The 19,016-nt window shown below is 41.7% G+C and overlaps 1 protein-coding gene across 1 annotated transcript in view; it reads right to left on the bottom strand.

The window, feature by feature from the left end:
• DEAF1 (DEAF1 transcription factor) overlaps window positions 1–19,016 on the bottom strand; it is a 366,149-nt gene that overhangs the window by 264,761 nt on the left and 82,372 nt on the right. Inside the window, 1 exon segment of the mRNA XM_029582224.1 lies at window positions 9,650–9,789. Coding sequence (XP_029438084.1) covers window positions 9,650–9,789 — 140 coding nt within the window.

Genomic DNA, 19,016 nt, shown 5'->3' with positions numbered 1-19,016 from the left:
TGAAAGAGATTAGTGAACTATCTACAGTCGGGAGAATTGCTGGACCAGAGGCAGCATGGATTCACCATTGGAAGATCCTGTCAGACAAATCTGATTGACTTTTTTGACTGGGTAACCAAGGAACTGGATCGAGGAAGAGCACTCGATGTCATCTACTTGGATTTCAGCAAAGCTTTTGACACTGTCCTGCACAGGAGACTGGTGAATAAAATGAGAAGCTTAGTGAGTGCCGAGGTGGTGGCCTGGATTGCAAACTGGTTGACGGACAGAAGACAATGTGTGATGGTAAATGGTACTCTCTCTGAAGAGAGAGCGGTTTTAAGCGGTGTACCGCAAGGATTGGTGTTGGGACCGGTCCTTTTCAATATCTTTGTGAGCGACATAGCGGAAGGGATAGAAGGTAAGGTTTGTCTTTTTGTGGATGACACGAAGATCTGCAACAGAGTGGACACGCCAGAAGGAGTGGAGAGAATGAGATGGGATTTAAGGAAGCTGGAAGAGTGGTCGAAGATATGGCAGCTGAGATTCAATGCCAAGAAGTGCGGAGTCATGCATATGGGGAGTGGAAATCCGAATGAACTGTATTCGATGGGGGGAGAAAGACTGATATGCACGGAGCAGGAGAGAGACCTTGGGGTGATGGTGTCTAATGATCTGAAGTCGGCGAAACAATGTGACAAGGCGATAGCTAAAGCCAGAAGAATGCTGGGCTGCATAGAGAGAGGAATATCGAGTAAGAAAAGGGAAGTAATTATCCCCTTGTACAGGTCCTTGGTGAGGCCTCACCTGGAGTACTGTGTTCAGTTCTGGAGACCGTATCTCTGAAGAGACAGAGACAAGATGGAGGCGGTCCAGAGAAGGGTGACCAAAAAGGTGGAAGGTCTTCATTGAATGACTTATGAGGAGAGATTGAAGAATCTAAATATGTACACCCTGGAGGAAAGGAGGAGCAGAGGTGATATGATACAGACTTTCAGATACTTGAAAGGTTTTAATGATCCAAAGACAACGACAAACCTTTTTCATAGGAAAAAAATCAGCAGAACCAGGGGTCACGATTTGAAGCTCCAGGGAGGAAGACTCAGAACCAATGTCAGGAAGTATTTCTTCACGGAGAGGGTGGTGGATGCCTGGAATGCCCTTCCGGAGGAAGTGGTGAAGACCAGAACTGTGAAGGACTTCAAAGGGGCGTGGGATAAACACTGTGGATCCATAAAGTCAAGAGGACGTCAATGAAGAGTGGGTGGTTCGCCAGAATGACGGCTACTGCCTGGAGATAATACCCTTATTCAATAAACATACACACGGTTACTGCGACTCCAACATCGCTCTAAGCTTCAACGGCAAGAGGAAATGTGGAAAAAAGGATTTGCACTCACAAAGCGGGGAGTAGCTGGCTTGTTATGGCGGTTACTTCCCCAAACCAAATAAGCCTGATACTTCACTTTCAATGCATATCCAGCATAGCTCTCTGCTTCAACGTGAGGGGAGAAGAAAAACTGATACTTCACACATATCCAGCATAGCTCTCTGCTTCAATGGCAGGGGAGAAGAAAAACTAATACTTCACGCATATCCAGCATAGCTCTCTGCTTCAACGGCAGGGGAGAAGAAAAACTGATACTTCACGCATATCCAGCATAGCTCTCTGCTTCAACGGCAGGGGAGAAGAAAAACAACCAATAAGGGTTGAATAACATAGTCTGGGTAAAGAAATAAGCATGGGTGTAGCTTGCTTATTGTGGCGGTTACTACCCCTAACTAATCAAGCTTGATATTTCACTTGGATGCAGCTCCATCACTGCTCTCTACATTAATGGTGGGGGTGAAAGGGAAATAGAACCAAAGGTTACTAAGAGCCAAGAGAAACTGATAAGTATGAGAAAAAAATGTGTGAAGCTTGCTGGGCAGACTGGAGGGGCCGACTGGTCTTCTTCTGCCGTCATTTCTATGTTTCTATGTTTGGACAAGTTCAGTAAGATATGCACATACACTGCTTACAAAATAGCAACTTGCACACTTCAAAATGCTCCTACATTGCCCCTTTTTTTCACTGTTAGCATTCACACATGATACTCCAAACATGCACGTACTCTCAAAGTTTCTAAAACAGTGCAGTTTCCAACCACAGCATGCCATGGCACACCAGTGTGCCTTCAGACCTGCTCAGGTATGCTACAGAAAAGTCACTACTGCCTGATGCTCAGATGCAGACCAGCACCTGGGCTGTACTCTCAGCAACCTCACTGCAGCAAGAGTCACCAACAGTGGTTCTTAAACGCACAGGAGTGACTTTCTGAGAACCTGTGTAATCATGCATACTTCTCCTTCCTAGCTACAGCATGAGCCCTGGAGCATCGGCATTAATGGACAGCAAGCACAGCATGGACAGCAGAGCACACACAGCACCTCCTCCTCTTCCTTCCTCCTTTGAGTCTTTCCAGCGCGTCTTACCCCCCCCCCCCCCCCCCCCAAGGCTGAGTGAGACAGGGAGAGTGTGCACTGAGCACTGGATGTGACTCATTCAAAGTGTTGGGAGCAGCAGCTGCAGTGGATTTCTTCTGGCAGCCACATACGGCAATCCAGAATAGTAACAGAGCTGGCTACCTACATCATCACGCTGACTTTTCCATTCTCCTGCACTTGTATATAAAGGGAACAGGTCCATTGTGATAGATTCATGTGTGTCTTAGCCCTCTCTATCCCTTTGTTTTAAAATTTGGAAGAAAAACTGGTGGGGGCCAGATGAGCCTTCTGCATGTCCATATTGCCTGACCTATGGAGGCTGGTACCTCACAACATTTTTGTTAAAGTAGGTGTGTTGGGCTAAAAAATGTTGGGAAAACCTGAAATAACATACCTGAGCGTACCTACTATTTACATGCATATACAGTCTGTGCATAGATGGTTTTGAAAATTATTACCGGAATGTATCCTTACACTGACAGGAAACCTGAGGCCTTGTTCATGGCTACCACTGCTGGGCCATTTGCAGGGATATATTTAGGCCCACGTCTCTGTAATTTCTCTTTTTAGAAAGGAACAGCTATACCCTTCGTCTCTCAGTGAACAGTATTTTCAGCCCTTGCTTTTGCTGAAATCTCTACCACATATGAATCTCTCTCTCATTTACCTGTGCCTCCACTCAATTCAGCAAAGCCCTAGTAAAGTGGCTGAAAAACTCCAGCATTGCTGGAAGGTCCTCAGAAAATATGGCACAAATAAGTACACTTACTTAACCTGCGATAAAAACTACAAGAAAAAAGGAATAAATATAGTTATTGACAGAGGGATATTGGGGAAAGGAGCACAAGAAAATTCTAGAAAAACAAGGTCTTGAACTAGTAGATGTGACTCGGTTATTTACACTTTCGAATAATAGAAGGGACTAGGGGGCATTCCATGAAGTTAGCAAGTAGCACATTTAAGACTAATTGGAGAAAATTCTTTTTCACTCAATGCACAATTAAGCTCTGGAATTTGTTGCCAGAGGATGTGGTTAGTGCAGTTAGTGTAGCTGGGTTCAAAAAAGGTTTGGATAAGTTCTTGGAGGAGAAGTCCATTAATGGCTATTAATCAATTTTACTTAGGGAATAGCCACTGCTATTAATTGCATCAGTAGCATGGGATCTTCTTAGTGTTTGGGTAATTGCCAGGTTCTTGTGGCCTGGTTTTGGCCTCTGTTGGAAACAGGATGCTGGGCTTGATGGACCCTTGGTCTGACCCAGCATGGCAATTCCTTATGTTCTTATGCTAAGGAGAATTCTGAATGTTCCGGATCTTCTCATTACGTTCTGCCTGCAGCATATGACTAGACCAGCTTATATCCACATTACAGGCATTGGTTATGGGTAGGGGCCAGCAGCAGAGGAATGGAATAGAGCAGTGATGCAGGCAACTTGAAGGTTTTAGTTTTACACTGTGCTTTCTCTCTGTAAAAAGACAGTTAATCCACAAAACTCCACCTCACTGACCACAGGTACTTCTGCACTACAGAGAACAGATTTTGGCATAGAAACTAAAAATGGACAAAATTAACTAAGGATTTGCTGCCTCTTCAAATGCGGGGCAATACTAGTCAGTAAAAATGGAGCAATGGGGACAGCAAGTGGCCCCTATGAGGATTGCAGTTTTATATTTCTTATTGTTACCTAGATTTTCTGCTTTGAATCTTTTTCTCAAAGAAAGTACATTTGACTCGGTTCTGACAATTTGGGGAATAATTTTCAGAGCCATTTACACCCATAAAAGCTGATTTTCTGCACATTAATGATCCTGGTTCAGAGCACTGATTTTTATGTGAACTGACGTAAAGTGTTCCAGGAGGCAGAGTTGGAGCAGAATTAGCACTTTCTCAAAAACATTTTAATTTTAAAAAATCTGCATGTAAGTATGCACATGTAAATTACACCCTCCAAAGAGGAGGAGTAACTTTACATGAGTAAAAGAATTCACATACTCGGCTAGTTACCCAAGGATTTTGAAAGCAAACTTAAGTACGCAAGTTTGCTTTGAAAGTACTCAAAGTCTGCGTGAATGTGCACAGCTATGCTGGATGTTTGAAAATGGCCCTCTCTATAAGGAATTGGGGCAGATTTACCTAGTGTCCTGCAGGTCAGTTAATCCCACAGGATTTTTCCCAGAAGAAAAATATTGCTGGAAAAAATATCACAGCCAAGTAGTCACATGCAATCGCAGCCCACAAGCTAGGGTTGCCATCTTTTAAAGGATATATGCAGCCGCCAAGCTACCTTCAACCATAGTGCTTAAGTCCAAGGGGGGTTTGAGAAATTCTCTTATCCTGTGGCTGCTTAAAATATTAAAAATATACAGCAATATATAGTAAATGAAAACAGATGAAGTCCCAAAATGGCCCATCTAGTCTGCCCAGCAAGTGGTTTAAGGTTTGTAACTGCTGCATGAAAATCCTAAATTCAGAAACGTCACACCTAAAATTACCACAGGTTCTCCATTTCTTATTTTCTATCCTCTAGCCATTAGGAATCCTCTCCATTTATCACACATCCTTTTGAATTCTATTACTGTTTTTGTCTTCGCTACCTCTTCCAGGAGGGCATGCCATAAATCCACCATTCTTTCCATATGTTTATATGCCTGAATCATATCTCCCATCTTTCCTCTTCTCCAGAGTATACATATTTAGGTCATCCAGTCTCATGAGATGGAGCGTAAGGAAAGGATGAAAACAGTCCAGAGAAAGACAACCAAAATAGTGTGGGGTCTGCACTGAAAGACTTACAAGTTGACCCCACACTATTTTGGTTTCCTTTCTCTGGATCGCTTCCATCCTGTCCTTATCATTTTTGAAATACAGTCTCCAGAAATAAACACAATACTCCAGGTGAGGCCTACATAGGAGCATTGCCCTGCTGGTTATGCTTCTCTTTAGGCAGTCCGGCATTCATCTGGCCCTAGTCATCGCCTTGTCACATTGCTTTGCTACCTTCAGATCATCAGACACTATCACTCCAAGGTCTCTCTCCTGGTCCATGCACATCAGTTTTTCACCTTTTCCTCCCCCCAACCATGTAAAGCTCCTTTGGATTACTGCACCCCAAACGCATGATTCTGAACTTCTTGGAACTTAATCCTAGCTATGAACAAATAATAATAATAGGCAATAGTTCAACCATCAAAGATGAATAGCCAATGAGAGGAGGAGGGACATCAAAAGTTCAACAATGTCCAAAAAATTTAAGAACAAAGTTTTATTGTACATAAGCAAGCAAAAGAATTTTAAAAAAGTGAAGTGCCTGAAGGATTGGTTCTGGATCGGTCCTGTTCAATCTCTTTGTGAGCGATATCGCGGAGGGGTTAGAAGGTAAAGTTTGGCTTACCCAAAAGCTCTACTTGCCCTATTCAAATCCCGATTTGCACAATCCTCCATAAGATTACTTCGAAAAGTTTTCCTGAATTAAGCAATTATCCACAAGCTCTGTTAAATAAAACCCTTTTGAATCTTTGCTTGTTTCGGGATTCGGTGCTTAGATTACAATATTTCTCATTTTTTAGATGAGTTCCTTATCACTCATGGGCTCACTCCCGTGCAGTTGTCCTGCTTCTAGGTTTCCTGCTTATCCACCTTTCCTGGCGTGCCACCGTTGTGGTCCGTGACCAGCCCATGGAGGGCTGTATAGGGCGCTTCGTGGCACAAGGTCTTCTTCATGTCTGCAGTGCAAGTCTCCGGAAGGCTACTTGTTTTTAATTCCGAGGTCTGTTCCTGAATCCAAGTTCTGGGTCTTGAATCCTGAGTCTTAGGGAGAATTATTTAAAACTCTGCTTTTATTCCTATCTCTGCCCGCATTCTCCACCAATTTGTTACTGTTTTAGTTTGATAAGGAATAATTCACAGACACCAATTTAATAATAATTTTTAATAAGCAAATTGGTAACATTTGATTTGCTATATCCTTTTTAATGTTTATTTAATATACACTTAGAATATATAATAAAGTATATAATTCCTTACCCTATTATCTCTTTCTCTAGGAATCTTTTCAGAGATAATGAAATAAATGCAGAGTATTCCCAGATTCCTATACTTGATTAATATTGTATCAAATATTCACAATGTAAGTTGTAGCTGGCCAGGCTATTTATAGTCACAGTGGGGAGCATAACACTGTGATACAGGATGATGTCTTCTTTCTCTCTGCCTCCAAAGCGATGATAATGTTGTACCCTGTTTTATATTTTCCCAGATGCAACCAGGGACAAATGTTCTTTTCTGATTGGTCATAAACTGAAGCTCTTTTCCTCAAATATGGTTTTGTGCCAGAATAGCCTCAGCCTTATTAGCATAACTATTCTGTACCATATAGCACAACCAATCAGTCAGTACATCAATGATTGTATCTATGGCTTCAGCCATGGTTGATAGACAGACTCCAAATGTAAGCTATTTTAACTCACTCCAAAAGTTGTTGTCAATCTTCCAACCTTCCAATGTCCAGTATCTCTGAGCAAAATGCAGAGACTGCAAATCTTCAGCCTTTCTGGTTCACTAGTAAGTTTTAGCTGGTTTACTAGTTAAATCCACTGTATCAAATACAATATTAATTCAAATAAGGAAATCAAAGAAATAATCTCCCCATCATCCCACAATGGTACATTACTAAACGATGGTATAGAAAAGATTTTAAATAAATAAATATTGAAGGAATGTTCTTCACTGACTTGTCTGACCATTTTAATGTTGCTTATTTATTTTACCTATGTTAAGCAGGCATTCATGCAGACTCTCTTGATCTTCCCTCTGCAGTCATCCATGGTTTGTGAACGAAAAGGCCAGATAACTTCCTAACAAGGAAAATAACTGGGAGCAGATTTCGCTCTTCTCCCTTCTTTTCATTATGATGCTTCCATACTGCAAAAACCTTACTCTTCATCGAGTCCCCTCAAGGAAAGACATCCGGGACCCAAATGAAAAAACAACAACTTTATTGATTCACACTTAGGTAATAAAGTCAACAGGTAAAACTACTCTGCCACTCAGAGAAAAAGTTTGAAGATTGAAAAAGGAATCGCCTTAAAACAAAATCACAATAGCTTAGCAAGAAAATCTTTTGCTGCATTCACATTGTCAAAAGAGTGAGAAGAACCTGCATGCCAAATTTTAAGGCGAGCTGGATATTGATGCACAAACAAACAGGTCATTCATCAAATCGAGTTAGGGCATTATCGCAGGCATTAGGGCCCTAACGCCTATGATAACATCATAACGCCCACGATAAAAAACGCATCGCGAGATGCATATGCAAATTTTAAAAATATAGTCAAAAGGGAGGAGTTTGGGTGGAGTTATCACATGTTTTAATGTCAGAAATAACTACACCTTTTTTCCTGGCATTATGCCAGAGAGAGAGATAGAGAGCGAGAGAAAGAGAGCCTCTGGGGAGGCACACATATTAGTCAACTATTTCTACCACTGTAGGAGGTTCAACTAGTAACTCGAGGTGAGGTTTTGGTGGTGGTCTAGGGTTTGGGGGGTAGTTTTACATGCACAATCAGAGGTACGAACAGCACAGCATACATCAATGAAGATTTGATGTGATTTGGAGTGAGGAAAGGTATACAAAGATGAGATTTGTAAAATGTACTCTCGACCTAGTTAGGTAAAGAGTGCAGTTGACCCTCCTACAGTGATCTAAATAGTTGACTAATATAAGAGACTTATAAAGAGTCTCTCTCTCTCTCTCTCTCTAGCCAGGAGCAGCCGAAAATGTGGAAATGCCTGTCTGGGCACTTCTCAGCTTGCAAGGTGAAAATATCATGGGTTAGATAAACTTACTGTGCATTGTGGTAAAATACCTATGCGATGCAGTAAAATAGCACGTGTTGTGGTATCTCGAAAATCACCCTAACCATGCCCCTTTTTTTTTTTTTTTTTTTAATCGCGGGCGCTATTCAAGCAAAATTTATAGCAAAATGATGAATCTAGGTCTTAATTTGATTTTTGAACAGCTCAGCACAAATCGGTTTGAATTCTTTCTGCCGAAGAGCAACTTTTGCTGAGTAATCCTGAAATGTATGCACTGGTTTGTCTTGGTATGAAATGGAATGCAGCTTGCAGTATGCTTGCAAAAGTTGTTGTTTATGTAAGAAATTAAGAATCTTAGCAATGGTAATTCTCAGTCGATTCTCCCCTTTGTGCTTGTTTCCCAGCTGGTGCACTCATTCGATCTTAAGCTCTCCCACCAAATCTGGCAGATTCAATATTTCAGGTAGCCATTTTTCTAGAAATGCCGCCAATGTTTGGTCTTCTACTGATTCTATTATTCCGACTAGCCTGATGTTGTTTCTTCTAGACTTATTTTCTGGGTCTTCAATTTTATTCTCCTGTTGCTCTGCTTTCCTTTCAAATGCAAGCAATTTATTTGTTACTGACAATGAGTCATCTTCTATTACTGAAATTTGCCCTTCCACAGTATCCAGGCAGGTGCCAATGTCTGTGGCCGATGATTTTAAATCAGTAATTTGTTCTGAAATAGTGTCTAACTTAGTGTGTAGTGCAGCCACTACTGCTGCTGAGATTTCAGCGATAGTTTCACTTCCTGGTACAGACTCAATCACCCACTCCTGCTTGACAGCCATCTTTTCTGGTTTCAGTTTAGGCTTGTCTCGTTCCTTCTTCCCTCTTCTTCATATACTTGTCGTCAGACATATAATGATCACCCAAAAAAGTCAACACGATTCGAGTCACAGATGGATATTATTTAGAAAGATTACAAGGGAGATGGCACCCGGAGCTCTTGAGCACACGTCGGCTCACCACATCACATGACCTCAATATAGCTAATTTAAACGAGACACTCATGCTAGATTCATGCTTTGGGTATTTCTAGTTGATGCTGTCTCCTCCCCAGAAGTCATACTTCTGTTACCTATGCTATATTCATTTTTGGTGTATCAGAGTGATGCTAGCTCTTCCCCACAAATCAATCTGGTAAAATGTGGTTTTCTGCTGCTTCAGTTCAGTGGTAGCATACATGATTTGAACTCCAAAGGTTGTAAATTAAGTTCTTAAGAAAATACAAATGATCAAAATATCAGTACTGAGGAATGTCCAGTTTGGCAGCAGTAAGCAAGGAATCTTTCTTCTTCCATAGTATAGACTTTGTAATCTCACCTGAATGAGGCACTGTAAAGGCCGCCCTGCATAGCGAATGCTTCTTTTCCAGTCCTTGCTGCTAGCCCTTCCAGCCATGGCTTCAAACTCTGTGGGGGTATACCAGTTTTCCACATGTTTCACGCACCGACCCCGGCCTCCTGAAAGACACCAAGAACAGTGGGCATCAACTAATATAAAGAATTCATGTTAAAATGAGAGTCAAAAAATAAAAATGAGAGTAAAAATCAGTTTGTCTAGTAGGGTCTTTCTTCTTTGAAACCATGTTGTCTGCTGTCATATTCTACTTCTTTCAGGATGCATTTTTATTTTCTTTAGAAGAGTTTTCATAGTTAAGCTCTCTACTGAAGTTAGAGTAATGGATCTGTAATTGCTCGACTCCTCCTTGATCCCACTTTTCAGTAGAAGGACCACAGCTGCTCTTCTCCAATCAAATAGAGATGGGGAAGGGTGTAGTTAGCACACTCTTGAGCTCTGTTAGTATACTAGGGTGTATCCATCTAGTACAAATGGCCGCATTAGCTCTTATTTGTGTATTTCAAATAACTCCTTATCTGTAAATGGGTTTTAAATCAATCTGCATTTATTAATTTCATTTCCTTGGGGTAAGCTTAATCATTAGGCAAATGAGATGGTTGCTTAGAGCTTCAAAATTTGGGAGTAGAGTGGGAGGCAAACTAAATGAACTGTTCAAGGCTTCACCTTGCTGAGATGTAACCTTGATACTTTACATCGGAGTTTTGACTTATGCAAAGACTAATCATCAGCTTTTGACACTACTGATCATGATATTCTTACATTTAGATTAAAAGAAACAGCCATCGCTGGTACAGTTCTTAACTGGTTCTAGTCATATCTTTCCAACCAATCTCAACAGATTTTTTTGTGGCACTGAAGTTTCATTGTAGAATCCTTTAGCTACTGGAGTACCACAGGGTTCATCGCTTTCAGCCACTTTGTTTGATATTTGTTTTTGCCCCATCTCCAAATCGCTTTCAGGCCTTGAACCTCACTATTCTCTTTACGCAGATGATATTCAGTTCTATTTTCCCTGTTAATTCAGATACGACTTTGGGTCTAATTTTACTCGGCACTGCAACAATCAAAAGATGGCGATTTTGTAACAAATTATCGCTGAATGTTTCCAAACCAGAGATCACTAGATTAAGTCATTGCTGCCTCTCCTGATTTTCCTTTGTCAGTTTCAGTGGATGGTGTTTGTATACCAACTGATGACAAAGCAAAAAATGTAGGAGCAATTCTGGACACTGAATTGACACTCAAACCTCATATTAAAATTGTAGTTCAAAAATCCTTTTTTAAATTATGTATTTTAAGAAAAGTCTAAAGCCTTGAAGCTGCAGATTTTAGAACCTGACTAGTCCAGGCCTGTCTTGGTAGGTCTGGATTATTGTAATACTGTGGGGCAGATTTTAAAAAACTACGCCCGCGCATACTTTTGTTTGCGCGACCAGCACAAACAAGAGTACACCGGATTTTAATAAATACACGTGTAGCCGCGCGTATCTTTTAAAATCCGGGGTCGGCGCGCACAAGGATGTGCAAAATCGGCAGCCTGCACGCACCGAGCTGCGCAGCCTGCCTCCGTTCCCTCAGAGGCCGCTCCAAAATCGGAGCGGCCTCGGAGGGAACTTTCCTTCCACCCCCCCCCCCCCCGCATCTTCCCCTCCCTTCCCCTACCTAACCCACCTCCCCCAAGGCAGGCATAACTCGCGTGCACCGGCTGCGCAATTCCCTGGCCCGGGAGCAGTTTCGGAGGCCTAGGCCATGCCCCGGAAATGCCCCAGGCCGGAACCATGCCCGCGGCCCCACCCCTGGATGACATGCCCCCAATACGCCCCCTAGGAAAGCCCCGGGACTTTCGTGCCACAAAGCCTATTCAACATAGGCTCGGTGCGCGCAGGGGGAACTTGGGGCAGGTTTTTGGGGGGTACGCGCGTATCTTACGCGCGTACCCCTTTAAAAATATGCCCCTCTATGAACTACATTGGCTACCAATTGCATGGAGAGTCCATTTAAAAATACTGATACTAGTCTTTAAGGTCCTAAAAATGACGCTCCCCTTTTAATTAGCTCACTTTTGAAAATATATTGACCATCTACAGTAGATCCTTTCACTCAGCTGATAAATGCCTGCTTGACCTTCCTAATCAGAGACTCATGAAATTGTGTCAATCTTGTGAAAGAATGTATTCTATCATGGCACCTATATTATGGAATAAATTATCAGAAGTATTAGAAACATAGAAACATGACAGCAAAAAAACATCATATGACCCATCCAGTCTGCCATCGGAACCAATCAATTTTAGAATTATTTATTCTCATCACTTCCTTACAGATCCCTAAAAATTATCCCATGCTTTCCTAAATTCAGATACTGATTTTGTCTCCACCACTTCCACTGGGAGGCTGTTCCATGCATTTATAACCCTCTCTGTAAATAAATATTTCCTAAGATTACTCTCGAGTCTACCCCGTTCAACCTCATATCATGACCCCTCGTTCTAGAGCTTCCTTTCCATTGAAAAAGGCTCACCTCTGTTGAAACCTTTGAGATATCTTAATGTCTGTATCATATCTCCCCTATCTCACCTTTCCTTTAGGGTATACACGTTTAGAACTTTAAGTTTATCCCCATATGCTGTAGAATAAAGACCACTGACCATTTAGTAGCCACCCTCTGGTTTATATTGTTTTGAAGGTGCGGTCTCCAGAACCGTACACAGAATTCCAAGTGAAGTCTCACCAGAGACCTATACAGGGGCAATATTACCTCTCTTTTTCTGCTAACTATTCCTCTACCTATGCAACCAAGCATCTTTCTGGCTTTTACTGTAGCTTCATCCATCTTAAGATCAATAGATAAAAACAATCCAAGAACACTATTCTCAATAGTTTCGAACCTAACCAGTGACAAGCAAGAATCACCACAAAACCTACCAGAAGCAAAATGTAATGAGATTGCCAAATTTTTCAGTGACAAAATTACTAAATTAAGAGACAAACTTCCAAATGCTGCCAACCAAGAAATCAAAATGCAAAAAAGAGATGTCAACCAATGGACATCATTCACTGAGATATCTGAAATGGAAGTGGAACAAATGCTAAAAAATGTAAACCCCGCCCCACACAAAATTGACGCAATACCTACTATTGAACTTAAGAAATCAGCTAACACAGTCACCCATACACTGACTAAAATCATAAACCTATCCCTTGAAGAAGGAACAATGCCAGATATACTGAAAGGAGCAATGATAAAACCAATCATTAAGAAAAAAACAGTGATCCCCTTATCCTGAACAACTATAGGCCAGTATCGAATCTTCCCTTATTAGCTAAACTAATTGAGAAAACAGTACAGAAACAGCTAGCTGAACACCTAGATGACAATAACATACTGTATCCATCACAACACGGATTTCGAAAACACTACAGCACGGAGACATTGCTCCTCTCTCTAACAGATAACATTCTAAGAGGTTTTGATAGCCGTAAACACTATATTCTAATAATGCACGACCTATCGGCAGCCTTCGACACAGTTAACCACAAAATACTACTAAATAGACTAGAAGAAATCGGACTACAAGGCAAAACATTAAACTGGTTCAGCTCATATCTAAAAAACAGGTTTTTCCAAGTTCAGATCAATAACACATTATCAGAAAAAATCAACCTCAAAACAGGGGTTCCGCAGGGATCAGCCCTGTCTGCGACCCTTTTTAACATATACATGCTGCCATTATGCCACTTACTGGCAGGACTAGGAATTATACATTACATTTATGCTGACGATATCCAACTAATTCTACCTATAGATGACACAATAGAGAAAACATTAAATCTAGCTAACATGTACCTAAGCATTATAAAACAACTACTGACACAAATGGAACTTGTTATTAATATTGATAAAACAGAATTTCTACACCTAGAAAGGAAAAATACTGAAACCAGCCAAACCTCAATAATCCTCAAAGACAACCAGAAAATTGAACTAGCTGGAAAAGTACGTAACCTTGGAATAATAATGGACCCTGAAATCAATCTAAAACAGCACATATCACTAAAAGTAAAGGAAGGATACGCAAAACTCATGGTACTCAGAAAACTAAAACCACTACTAACTCAAAATGATTTCCGAACAATTCTACAGGCACTAATTTTCTCCAGCACGGATTACTGTAATGCCCTGCTGCTAGGACTACCAATTACTACGTTAAGACCACTTCAAATACTTCAGAACACAGCAGCTAGAATACTAACCGGAAAAAGGAGGAGGGACCACATAACCGAAACCCTAGTGGAACTACATTGGTTACCGATTGAACACAGAATTAAATACAAAACCCTATGTACCATCCATAAACTAATTCATGATGAGAAATCAGACTGGCTAAACACAGCATTACGGGTACATGTCCCACACAGAAATCTTCGATCAGCAAATAAAGCACTCCTAACCATCCCTTCAGTTAAAACAGCAAGACTAACCCAAGTGAGGGAAAGGGCCTTATCATTAGCAGGACCCACAATTTGGAATACAATGCCTCCAGAGATCAGATTACAAAGTGATCTCAAGGCATTTAAGAAAAGTTTAAAAACATGGCTTTTTAAACAGGCATTTTACAAGGAGACGGGAGAATAGAAATTATTCAGGAATAAGCAGATAATCACCGACACACAGTACTTATGACAATACAGTAGAGTAGTCTATGATCCCCACATCACAACTAGCATATTGATAACACTATGTATAATAAATTTACCCGTAAAAGTACTTTCAGTACACTCGGTCATGACCCACTTCTCTAAAAATTATTTTGTCTAATGATATATTGTAACCGAACCTTTGACGGCACCTGTTAGAATGTACTATAGTACACTTTTACTTACATTAAATATGTGCCTACATGTAAACCGTTGCGATGGTATATAACTTAGCGACGGTATAGAAAAGATTTTAAATAAATAAAATAAAAATAAATACCCCCAGATCCCGCTCTTCCTTTGTGCATAGAAGAATTTCACCTCCAATGCTGTATCTTCCCCTTGGGTTTTTGCATCCAACATGCATTACTCTGCATTTTTTAGCATTAAATCGTAGCTGCAAGAACTTAGGCCATTCCTCGAGCTTCGCTAGATCCCTCAAGTTTTCCATTCTATGTTTCTAAGAAAGAGCCAAGGTAAGGATGGCCTCTCCTCCTATCTCTTAGTACTCTTTTGTTCAATTTTTGTTTATGCCATTCCACCTTTTCTAATCCCAGTGAAATAAATGAAGCAGTCATTTATTTCATCTAGAAACTTTACCTCCTTAGCATGTCCTGATGTGACATTTGACCAGTCAAGACTGGGGTAACTGAAATCTCCCATTATTACTATGCTGCCAAATATATTAGCTTCCATATTTTCTGTTAACATTTCAATGTCCGTCTGTTCATTTTGGCCAGGTGGACAGTAGTATATCCCCAATGCTACACTCTTCCCCATTACACATGGAATTTTCACAGTGGGGTAGATTTTCAGAGGGTTACGCGCGTACGTTACGATTTCGGAGCGGCCTCAGAGGCTGCGCAGCTCGGCGCGTGCAGGCTGCCAATTTTGGGCAGCCTTGCGCACGCCGACCCCGGATTTTAATGCATACACGCGGCTACGCGAGTATCGCGGCTACGCAAGTATTTATTGAAATCCCGCGTACTCTTGTTCGCGCCTGATGCACGAACAAAAGTACGCGTGTGCGCAAATTTATAAAATCTACCCCAGTATATTTAGTCTCCTGCAGGATTTTTATCCTGCTGGATTCTATGCCATCCCTAACAAATCATCATCCCCCAAACTGATCCACTCTATCACTGTGATATAATTTGTACCCTACTATAGCACTGACCCATTGGTTATCCACCTTCCACCAGGTCTCTGAGATGCCAGTTATAAAGTCTACCTCTTAATTCAGTGCTATACATTCAAACTTTCCCATATTACTTTTTAAACATCGGCATTAGCATACAGACATTTCAGGATACATTTTTTTATTTGTATTGTAAGATCCTCTGTCTTAGTACCCTTGGGAACCTTCAATGTTAATTTCTCTCCTAGGTGACTGCTTTCTGCGGTCTCCTAAGCACATCGATTGCACGCAGCCAGGATTCTGTTTGGATAGCACAGATCAGACACAGTGGTGTGTCCCCTTACCTTTTAGCTTAAGCTGCTTGTACTAGACTTTAAACTCAGTCCACAGCAGCCTGGCTTTCCCTTCCCTCAGCACAGTTACTTACTTGCACAGTCCCAACAAGGAGTTTTCCTTCCCAGTTTAGGCTGGCTACACAATGCTTTATGTTCAGTCCAATGCAGCCTGGCTTTCCTTCCCCCAGCACAACTGCTTACTTATGGGGGGAAGCAGGAGGAAGACTGCCATCACTCAATTGTCGGACAACTAAGCTGTCAATTTCACTGTTCTGTCCCTTGCTTTCTACAGTCTGTTTCTACACCTCCCCCAACAGTCCTCTTTTTCTCTCTTAGGGCTAGATTCATCATTCCCTGCAGAATGATGAGCTGCCGCGGTAAAGGGGGCGGGGGGTGAAAAAAGGGGCAGGGGGAGCCAGAGTGCAGCCGGCCGCATTATGTCAGTGTGGTTTTACCTGCCACGGTGCGGCCGTGCTGCACACTATTGCCCCACTATTTCCACTGCTGCCGGCTATAATGTCCAAAACATTATCGTCGGCAGCAGTGCCACCACCCTATTTCCCTAAACCCCTCCCACTCCTAACTCCACCCCTTCTCCTAATTTTAATCTTATCATCGTAATAAGCCATTATCGCGTGCGATAACGCCCTAACACACGCAATAATGGGCTATCGCACCTTGGAAAATGACTGTGTTAGTTAGAATAGCAGTTGTAAAATACAGCTTGTTACTTTGTAGCTGGAGGAGCACTGTTCAGCTCTCATCTGATTCTTTCTGTGGCTCCACCTCTTTAATTAGGTTATCACCTGGATCCAGAGTCTCAGGACTTCATTCTCTGCTGCCTTTCTCAGCTCCTAGAAACTTGTCATTTTTCCCTCCCAAGCCTTCTCAATTCTTATCCTTACCTCCTCTAAATCCTTACCTCTATCTGCTCTAGGAAATGGGACATTTCCCATTACAGTATAAACAACTTTCCTAGTAGTTAACAGGGATAATTTTGAATCTTTTAACTGAAGCTGTTCTTTACTTATAGGCACATGGACTTATTTTGCTTTTATTGGAATCTACTGGGATGCTGTAATTCCTTAGCTTCTTTAGTATCCCTCAAAGATACCTCTCTTAAAACCATGCGCTGCTGAGCGACTGTCGGCTTTCCCTCATGTTCTAGTTTAAAAGCTGCTCTATCTCCTTTTCAAAGGTTAATGCTAGCAGCCTAGTTCCACCCTGGTTAAGGTGAAGCCCATTCTTTCGGAATATGCTCCCCTTTCTCCAAACTGTTTCTCAATTCCTAACAAAACTAAAGTCCTCTTCTTTGCATTATCATTTCATCCATGCATTGAGACTCCAGAGCTCTGCCTGCCTCAGGAGTTCTGCGCATGGAACAGAGAGCATTTCAGAAAATGTGCTGTGGCAGACAAAAAAGTAAACAGAAATTTAGGAATTATTAGGAAGGGAATGGTGGATAAAATGCACTTTGAATACTGTGTCCAATTCTGGTTGCCACATCTCAAAAAAGATATAGAAGCAATGAAGAGGTACAGAGAAGAGCATCCAAAATGATAAAGAAGATGGAATGGCTCTTCTATGAGGAGGTTAGGGTTATTCAGCTTGAAGAAGAAATGGCTGAGGGAGATATGGTGGAGGTCTATAAAATCATGAGTGGAACAGAACAGGTAAATGTGTATTGATGTTATCTCTTTCAAATAATAGAAGGACTAGGGGGTACTCCATGAAGTTAGCAAGTAGCACATTTAAAACAAATCGGAGGTAATTCGTTTTCACTCAATGCACAATTAAGCTTTGAAATTTGTTGCCAGAGGATGTGGATAAGGCAGTTAGCTTAGTTGGGTTTAAAAAAGGTTTGGACAAGTTCTTGGAGTAGAAGTCCATAAATTGCTATTTGTCAAGTTGACTTAGGGAATAGCCATTGCAATAATAGCATGGGATCTATTTAATGTTTGGGTACTTGCCAGGTATGTGTATGCCAGATAGGCCTTTGCTGGAAACAGGAAGCTGGGCTTGATGGACCCTCAATCTGATCCAGTATGGAAACATCTTATGTTCTTATGCTACTGTAGAGGTTCTAGATTTCAACTTTCTACCTAAGAACCTAAATTTGACTTCTAGAATCTCCCTCCCACATGTACCACATGTGCCCACATGTACCACAACAGCCGCCTCATCACCAGCACTGTCTAAAATCATATCTAGGTAATGTATGAGGTCTACCACTTTTGCTCCAAGCAGGCAAGTTACCAATTGAGCCTCACGTCCACCAGCCACTCAGCTATCTACATTCCTAATAACTGAATCACCAACTATGACAACTAACTAACCCTTCCCTCCTGGGCACAAGCCCTTGGAGACTCATCCTCTGTGCGAATGAATAATTCATCACCTGAAGAGGTCATAGCTATAGGATCACGTCCTGCTCCACCAAGGTGATGTTCTCCTTCCAGGTGACCTTTCTCCACCAAGGCAGCACAGGGGCTGCCAGACTGAAGTTGGGACTTGGCTATTATGTCCATGAAGGTCTCCTCTATATACTTCTCTGTCTGCCTCTGTTCCTCCAGGTCTTCCACTCTAGCCTTCAGGGATCGGGCTTGTTATCTGAAAGCCAGGAGCTCTTTGCACTGGACATACACATACAACCTATCACCAACTGGTAGATAATCATACATGTGGAACCAGTGCAAAAGACTGGAAGGCCCTCATCCTGCTGTTGGACTGCTGTCTGCATCTTGATATTGTTGAGTTCCTAGTTAATTTAGGTTGCTAAGGGAGTAGGGATGCGTGAATTAAAGTTCTTTAAATTTATGTGGAACATGCTGGCAGTCAAGAGGGGAAGCCATGTCACCAGAATTGATAAATTAACTTAGGCCCATAGAGATTACTGTGGTTCCCAGGGTAATAGGAGGGATGAGCTCTCCTCCCCAAGGGAACACTCATTCATCAAACATTGACCCAGTCTTGAACCCAGAACATGGGCCAAGAGGGAATCGATACTGGATCTTTTGATGCCTTCGTAGCCCCTATGTCAGACTAAGCTTTCCTGCCTGGAGCATTAATCTGATAATGGCGGGAGCAGGCTGCCAAGACACTCCGGTCTGTGCTCAGGAAAATCCCTAAACCAGGGTCGCACCTAGCCTGACTATCC

This window comes from Rhinatrema bivittatum, chromosome 17 (genome assembly GCF_901001135.1).
Source record: "Rhinatrema bivittatum chromosome 17, aRhiBiv1.1, whole genome shotgun sequence".
Classification (NCBI taxonomy): Eukaryota; Metazoa; Chordata; class Amphibia; order Gymnophiona; family Rhinatrematidae; genus Rhinatrema; species Rhinatrema bivittatum.
Note: the sequence above shows the minus strand (reverse complement) of the source record. Positions and strands in the feature narration are given on the sequence as shown.